The following is an 8801-nucleotide window of genomic DNA, read 5'->3' on the forward strand; positions in this document are numbered from 1 at the left end:
GTCTCTGTGGCGAGGAGAGGTGCTCCTCAGACCGACTGGTGCCTGAAGGGGGAGGGAGGGGGGCGAGGTGGGGTGACATAAGACGTGTGTGTGTTTGTGTATGTGTGTGCATGTGTGTGTGTGTGTGTGTGTGTGTGTGTGTGTGTGTGTGTGTGTGTGTGTGTGTGTGTGTGTGTGTGTGTGTGTGTGTGTGTGTGTGTGTGTGTGTGTGTGTGTGTGTGGGCATTGACTAATAGTCCTGTGATCATGACACTGTTTTTTCCACAACTATTCAAACAAAATCAGTGTCTTCCAATTGCCAAACAGCAAAAATGCTGAGTCATAACAGAAATGTAATCCTTAACTTTGATAATGGAACATTGAGAAACAGAGCACTGTATGTGGAATACATTTGGCTTCTAATAGACCTCGTTAATAAGCTGTCCATAGAGTCAACATTTTGTGTCGCCAAAACAACCAAATAGGTTGCTTTACAACAACAATAAAAAAAAATACAAATCTGTAACGATTTCCTTTGAGTACATACCCATAACGCATTCATTACACAGCTACAAGCATTTCATGAGCGCGTTATAACAGGTCCTAACTTGATTATTAAAGGTTCATGAAATATATCCAGAGCAGATCTATAGAGCATTCATGGCATGCTATAGAAGAGCTCATATTTACAATTTACAAGAGCTCATATATACAAGAGCTCATATTTACAAGAGCTCATATTTACAAGAGCTCATATTTACAAGAGCTCATATTTACAAGAGCTCATATTTACAAGAGCTCATATTTACAAGAGCTAATATTTACAAAAGCTCATATTTACAAGAGCTAATATTTACAAGAGCTCATATTTACAAGAGCTCATATATACAAGAGCTCATATTTACAAGAGCTAATATTTACAAGAGCTCATATTTACAAGAGCTCATATATACAAGAGCTCATATTTACAAGAGCTAATATTTACAAGAGCTCATATTTACAAGAGCTCATATATACAAGAGCTCATATTTACAAGAGCTCATATTTAGTTATCTTAATAGATGCATTATTACAATGACAGCATAGTGTCATCATTATGGTTGTTCTTAAAAGTGTGATTCTGTCATACCAGGGTTAGTGCCAAAAGACCAAACCATGTTTGGAAAATTATGCTGATACACTATACTTACAAAAGTATGTGGTCACCCCGTCAAATTAGTGGATTCTGCTATTTCAGCCACATCCGTTGCTGACAGTTGTATAAAATTGAGCACACAGCCAGGCAATCTGCATAGACAAACATTGGCAGTATAATTGCCTTACTGAAAAGTTCAGTGACTTTCAACGTGGCACCATCCATAGGATGCCACCTTTCCAACAAGTCAGTTTGTCAAATTTATGCCCTGCTAAAGCTGCCCCGGTCAACTGTAAGTGCTGTTATTGTGAAGTGGAAACGTCTAGGAGCAACAACGGCTCAACTACGAGGTAGTAGGCCACACAAGCTCACAGAACGGAACCGCCAAATGTCCTCAGTTGCAACACTCACTACCGAGTTCCAAACTGCCTCTGGAAGCAATGTCAGCACAATAACTGTTTGTCAGGGGCTTCATGAAATGGGTTTCCATGGCCGAGCAGCCGCACACAAGCTTAAGATCACCATGCGCAATGCCAAGCGTCGGCTGGAGTGGTGTAAAGCTCGCAGCCTTTGGACTCTGGGGTAGTGGAAACGCGTTCTCCGGAGTGAGGAATCACACTTCACCATCTGGCATTCCGACAGACTAATATAGGTTTGGCGGATGCCAGGAGAATGCTACCTGCCCTAATGCATAGTGCCAACTGTAAAGTTTGGTGGATGAGGAATAATTGTCTGGTGCTGTTTTTCATGGTCTGGGCTAGGCCCCTTAGTTCCAGTGAAGGGAAATCTTAACGCTACAGCATACAATTACATTCTAGACCATTTTGTGCTTCCAACTATGTGGCAACAGTTTGGGGAAGGCCCTTTCCTGTTTTAGCATGACAATGCTCCCGTGCACAAAGCGAGGTCCATACAGAAATCGTTTGTCGAGATCGTTGTGGAAGAACTTGACTGGCCTGCGCAGAGCCCTGACCTCAACCTCATCGAATACCTTTGGGATGAATAGGAACACCGATTGCGAGCCAGGCCTAATCACCCAACATCAGTGCCCGACCTCACTAATACTCTTGTGGCTGAATGGAAGCAAGTTCCCGAAGCAATGTTCCATCATCTAGTGGAAAGCCTTCCCAGAAGAGTGGAGGCTGTTATAGCAGCAAAGGGGGAACCGTCTACATATTTATGCCCAATGAGCAGGTGTCCACATACTTTTTGTCATGTAGTGTATATAGCCTTTACTAGACCCATTTCCCACCACAGACCGGTGCATACTGCAGACCCGTGACTTACCATCTTCATCTCACTGAGGGTAATGTCACCTGAAGATTCTCACATGGTTGAATCCTCAGGGTAGATTTGAACGGATCAAATTTTGTAGTTGAGGATCATATCATAACTATTTCATCACTCATTAACAGTCCTTTTCCACATCACAATTAGGCCTAAGTTGGTCATACTGATCTATAACATAAAAGGTTTATGTACGAATTCTATGCAGTCAAAGTCAAGTGAAATATTTGTTCCTAATCATAAAGCATTTATAGCTAAGCACTTCGTGGTAATTAACTGTGCATATTGCCACTCTGATCTATAACCCCAACATTCAAAGTTTATGTATGAATTCCCATTGTGGGGATCTTCATGCACATTTGACCTCAGTGAGTAGAAGAAGGTAAGTCCCGGGCCTATACTGGTCTGTGGGAGAAATGGGGCTGGTACAGGCTATATATCAGCATAATTCTCCAAATGTGGTTTGGCCTTTTGGCAAATTCACTAACCCTGCTTTGGAAGAAGTACACTTTTGAGAACAGCCATTATGAAGACACTACGCTGTCATCATTATGATGCATATATACAGTTCCTTCATTCCTACCTCTTAACTTACTCCATATTGTGTTGTCTTACAGCCTGAATTCAAAATGGATTAAATCTTTTTTTTTTTTATCTCACCCATCTACACACAATACCCCTTAATGACAAAGTGAAAACATGTTTTCAGACATTTTTGCCAAAATTAAATATAGAAATATCTCATTGACATAAGTATTATCACCCCTGAGTCAATACTTTGTAGAAGCACCTTTGACAGTTATTACAGCTGTGAGTCTTTCTGAGTAAATCTCTAAGAGCTTTCCACACCTGGATGATGCAACATTTGCCGATGATTATTTTCAAAATTCTTCAATCTCTGTCAAATTGGTTGTTGATTGTTGCTAGACAACCATTTTCAAGTCTTGCCATAGATTCTCAAGTAGATTTAAGACAAAACTCAGGAACATTCACTCTCTTCTTGCTAAGCAACTCCTGTGTAGATTTGGCCTTGTGTTTTAGGTTATTGTCCTGCTGAAAGGTGAATTAATCTCCAAGTGACTGAACCAGGTTTTTCGCTAGGATTTTTCCTGTGCTTAGCTCCATTAAGTTTATTTTTATCCTGAAAAACTCCCAAGTCCTTAACAATGACAAGAATGCCCATCATATAATGCAGCCACCACTATGCTTCAAAAGAGTGGTTCTCAGTAATGTGTGTATTGGATTTGCCCCAAACATAATACTTTGTATTCAGGGCAAAAAGTGAATTGCTTTGCCACATTTCTTTGCAGTATTATTTTAGTGCCTTGTTACAAACAGGATGCATGTTTCGGAATATTTGTATTATATATTTGTATTTGTATATACAGGCTTCCTTCTTTTCACTCTGTCAATCAGGTTAGTATTGTGGAGTAACTACGATGTCGTTTATCCATCCTCAGTTTTCTCCTATCACTTATTTAAGTTTGCCATAACAAAGGGGCTGAATACTTATTGACTCAAGACATTTCAGCTTTTCATTTTCAAATAAAAAACGTCATTCCACTTTGACATTATGGGGTATTGTGTGTAGGCCAGTGACAAAAAAATCTCAATTTAATCAATTTTTAATTCAGGCTGTAACACAACAAAATGTGGAAAAAGTCAAGGGGTGTGTATACTTTCTGAAGGATCTGTATATATATTATAACAAAAAAAAACTCTATTTACTGGTGTACTCACTGACCGTCACTCAACTAGCCCATGTTAGTTAAACATTTGTAGATTGGTAAATTAGTCTAGTTAGTCTAGCCAGCTATCTAAACGTCTAGTAATCATGTAAGAATTACTCAGGGTCCCTGACCTCCAGAGGGCCCCCATTGATTGTTTTAGTCACTCTCAGTCAGATATCATACTAACATGGCATAGGTCATAGTGAAATGTGTAGAATTGCAAGAAATTAGCTTTCAAACGGCAACAATGTATCCCCACCCTGTGGCAAAACGTTTAGAATTGCAGGAAATGAGCTGTAAAACTGCACACACAAAAAAAAAACTACTGTGTTTACTTTTTGTTAGTAAGATAACTTTTCTGCTAACAGAACCCTCTGTCAGTATTAAATTATAGTTTTTAATCCAGGTTACAACGTGAGTTAATGTTTAGCGGTTAATTATATAGCTAAAAGGCTATGTGTTTGTAGATACTGAGGTAATGAAGCTATAGCAACCAATGTGATAATAATGTCTGGGGTCATTTTTGCTTGTTTTTGCTGTTCTTCAAATAGCATTTTAGAGTTTTTAAATTTCAGTAAATTAGCTTAAACTCTCTTAACAGTTATTGGGTGTGGATCCCCCGTCCAGACGTCACTAAAACTCAGACCCTGGTTACCGCCCTGTATGCATCTATACCTAAATATGAGCTCTTGCATAGCATGACAGGATATATTTAATGAACCTTTAATAATGCGGTTGTCGACCTGTTATGATATGTTCATGAAATGCTTATAGATGTGTAATAAATGCTTTATGGATATGTAGTCAAAGTAAATCGTTGCCCAAAAGTATTCTCACAATGCAAAGTTTTTCTCGCGCATTTAATTCATTAACTGGAAACCTTTTCCACAGCGCCTCCTTACCTGGAAGTTGTTGATGAACCCGGGAGTGGCTGGCGCGTACGGTGCGTAATGTCCATGGACTGGGTACATAACATCCAAACAACTAATGGTAATGGCACGGTGTCCTCTCGGGCCAGGGAAGGGAAGTGTAGCGTTGTCGTATGGAAACCAACGTTGTGACAGAGAGACAACATTCCGCTCGCTAGCAGCAATGTAACGAACTGTGCAAGGCGCTCCAGATCGGTCAGTGGCAACGCGCAGCAAGCAGCACGAGGCTTGACATCACCCCAGAGCGCGCTCTCCACTGCTGCACGCAACAACAGCTGTGCTCTCAGATTGTGCTGAGAGAGGTTTATAGAACAAAACAGACACAAGAGTGTCCTGTACATCTCGACCCCACCCACCCAGTAGCGGCTCCGTCCTAAAATAAATGCTTGGATTTGTAATGTGTTTACATATTACATCATTATACTGTATACGGGACAATAGGCTATATTGTGTATACACTGAGTATATCAAACATTAGGAACACCTTCCTAATATTTATTGAGTTGCACCCCTCTTTTGCCATCAGAACAGCCTCAATTCATCAGTGAATGGATTCTACAAAGTGTCATAAGCATTCCACAGGGATCCTGGCCCATGTCACCACCATGTGGTCCTGTGTGGCTCAGTTGGTAGAGCATGGTGCTTGCAACGCCAGGGTTGTGGGTTCAATTCCCATGGGGGACCAGTGTGGAGAAAAAAATGTATGAAATGTATGCATTCACTACTGTAAATTGCTCTGGATAAGAGTGTCTGCTAAATGACTAAAATGTAAATGCAATGCTTCCCACAGTTGTGTCACGTTGGCTGGATGTCCTTTGGGTGGTGTACCATTCGTGATGCACACAGGTTAGTGTCGAGCAGTGTTGCAGTTTTTGACACAAACCGGTGCGCCTGACACCTACTTCCACGTTCAAAGGCACTTAAATATTTTGTCTTGCCCATTCACCCTCTGAATGGCACACATACACAATCCATGTCTCAATTGTCTCATGGCTTAAACATCCTTCTTTAACCTGTCTCCTCCCCTTCATCGACACTGATTGAAGTGGATTTAACAAGTGACATCAATAAGGGATCATAGCTTTCACCTGGATTCACCTGGTCAGTCTATGTCATGAAAAGCGCAGGTTTTCTCAATGTTGTGTACACTCAGTGTATGCATTGTAAGGTATGCCTATAACAGGCCTATAGCCTAACCTGTTTAGGAACTATAATGTTGATCTCATGGATGGTCAGTCCTTGCTTCCATAGCTCCATCTATACATTTCAGAGTCGTTACATTTTTCCAGCCCCATTCCAGCTGTTTACTAAAAAAAAGTGTCCGGGTGGCTTTTGTGTTGTTGTTTGAATCCCAGATTGTCCATTTAAGATCAGAATTGTACTAAGAAGTGTAGACCTGGTATCATTTGTACAGTAATTGTTTAAATATTGTAAAGGTTATCTATTATTATCAAACAATCTACTTTTCCATCAATGCTTTCCATTTTCCATTATGTAATGTGTCTTGTGCCACAGCAGAGTTTAGTTGGTGGGACACGTGCTCCGCTCGTACCCCTAAATGAACTATCCCAGGGTTACACGTAGGCCAATAGGCCTACAGGAGAATCACATTCATAATGTACTGTACACAGTTACAGTAGTAGAGGTATCAGAGTAATTTAACAAGCAAGTGGCTTCCTGTCAACCTTCCAAAGGTGTATTCCATATGAATTAAGGCGTTATGATGGCCTTACATCCCAACATCCATGGGGTTGTCAAGTAAAGTCTGAGGACATCAGAGCGAGATGATGGAATTCTCAGAATGACACATTTGTGTCAACTTAAAGGAACACACACTGGCAATACCAACACCAGGAAAAAAAGACTACACAATTCCATGACAAATTATCACCCATCAGTTAAACAAACAAGGCCCTTTCCTCACATACCATGTCATCTGTCATAGTATGGTTTGAGAATTAATAACAAAAGAAAAGCATTAATCAATTTACCCTACCACCTAAACCACTCAGGTTTTATTCTGGCTTGATTCTGTCCAGGTTTGATGGGTTAGATGTCCTGTCTGAAATGTGACCCTTTAACAGTTTAAAGGAACAATGTGGCACTGTAACAGTTTAAAGAAGAAATGTGGCACTTTAACAGTTTAAAGGAGAAATGTGGCACTTTTACAGTTTAAAGGACAAATGTGGCACTTTTACAGTTTAAAGGAGAAATGTGGCACTTTTACAGTTTAAAGCAGCAATGTGACCCTTTAACAGTTTAAAGGAACAATGTGGCACTTTAACAGTTTAAAGGAGCCTGATTGGACGGCATGCCAGTATTTTTGACAGACACTCGGGAACGCAAGGGAGAATAGTGTGGAATATTTGTAGAATTCCTTTGACGAGTGTCAGATAAGATGGAATGCCTCTGATGTCTGTTGCCGGACGAGGCCGTTGGGAAGTTGGATGATGTCGTGTTGCTGCTGAGCTGGGGGGACATAGACGTTGCTCTGTCAATCCCTAGATGTCTACAGTAGGTTTGGACACCGTGTTTACTAGTTGTGTATCAACAATACTTTTACTTTTGCACTTTAAGTTGTGATTCAGCTGTTGTGGCATTATTTCATTCATAGCCTGGTGGTTTTCTTATTTGTGCTCCTTTGATGTTATCCTCTGATATTGTACATTAAAAACCCCAAAATGCTCCAGAGGCATCTGCTATCAATCCCATAAAAGTTACATGTAAATGTTAGCCAAATGTAGTAGAATAGAATATAATAGATATTTTTCAGATATAATCAGGTCTGGAAAGGTTTGGTTCCATTTTGTCTGTTGTTTAGGACGGAGCAAGGCACTGGAGCCAGAGAGAGAAGTACGTGATGCAATGTTGGAGCGCTCCAACTTACAGCGTGATCAACAGCTGCAGCTGACGAAAGGGAGACCTCTAGTATTAATGACCATGACTCTCTCCCTCTCTCTTCCCCAGCAACACATAAACCTCATCGTTGCCTTACAGCACTCTGCCCTCCCTCTGGAACAGCCGTCTACAGTCATTTGTCTCTATTGGGCAATGGTGTGTGTGTGTGGTTAGCAATGCAACACTTGTCATACAGTGACCAAACTAGGAAAGGGAGGAGGGAAAGCGACTCAACCCATTGACTGGAATAGAGTGTAAATGAAGGGAACAAGCTAGTTCAAAAAATGACTTTGTTTTTGTATACATGTTCATGATGAGCATCATTTTACAAATGTATTATTTATTACAAATGTAGTTTTGTATTATTATTCAAGCACAATAATGTGTGTGTGTGTGTGTATTTCTGTGTGTGTATATTTGTGTGTGTGTGTGCATGTGATGTGTGTGCTCTAGCCGAAAATAAACACAAGTAACATCCCTGTTGCTTATGACTACCCCGCCAAACACTTCCTCTGGGGCGGCAGGAAGCCTAGTGGTTAGAGCGTTGGGCCAGTAACCCAAAGGTTGCTGGATTGAATCCCTGAGTTGACAAGGTAAAAGTCTGTCGTTCTGCCCCTGAACGAGGCAGTTAACCCACTGTTCCCCGGTAGGCCGTCATTGTAGATAAGAATTTGTTCTTGCCTAGTTAAATAAAGGTTCAATTAAAAAAAAATATGATAATAATTTCTGCACAGGCTAAATGAGAACTGCTCCGAGGCCTCTGATTGGCTAACCTGTTGAAAGAGGTAATGGCGCAACTACTTAGACCAGGCTTCTGATTGTTACACCAGGAATACTTCAGAA

The 8801-nt window shown here is 40.7% G+C and overlaps 1 protein-coding gene across 1 annotated transcript in view; it reads right to left on the bottom strand.

The window, feature by feature from the left end:
- LOC115172883 (transcription cofactor vestigial-like protein 2) overlaps positions 1-5351 on the bottom strand; it is a 13215-nt gene extending 7864 nt beyond the window's left edge. Inside the window, exons 1-2 of the mRNA XM_029730714.1 lie at positions 5034-5351; positions 1-42 (exon numbers count right to left, since the gene is read on the bottom strand). The exon at positions 1-42 is cut by the window's left edge and continues 286 nt beyond it. Coding sequence (XP_029586574.1) covers positions 1-42; positions 5034-5102 — 111 coding nt within the window. The 5' untranslated portion in view covers positions 5103-5351. The remainder of the gene's footprint in view (positions 43-5033) is intronic.
- Positions 5352-8801: the final 3450 nt, after the last annotated feature.

This window comes from Salmo trutta, chromosome 33 (genome assembly GCF_901001165.1).
Source record: "Salmo trutta chromosome 33, fSalTru1.1, whole genome shotgun sequence".
NCBI classification, from domain to species: Eukaryota; Metazoa; Chordata; class Actinopteri; order Salmoniformes; family Salmonidae; genus Salmo; species Salmo trutta.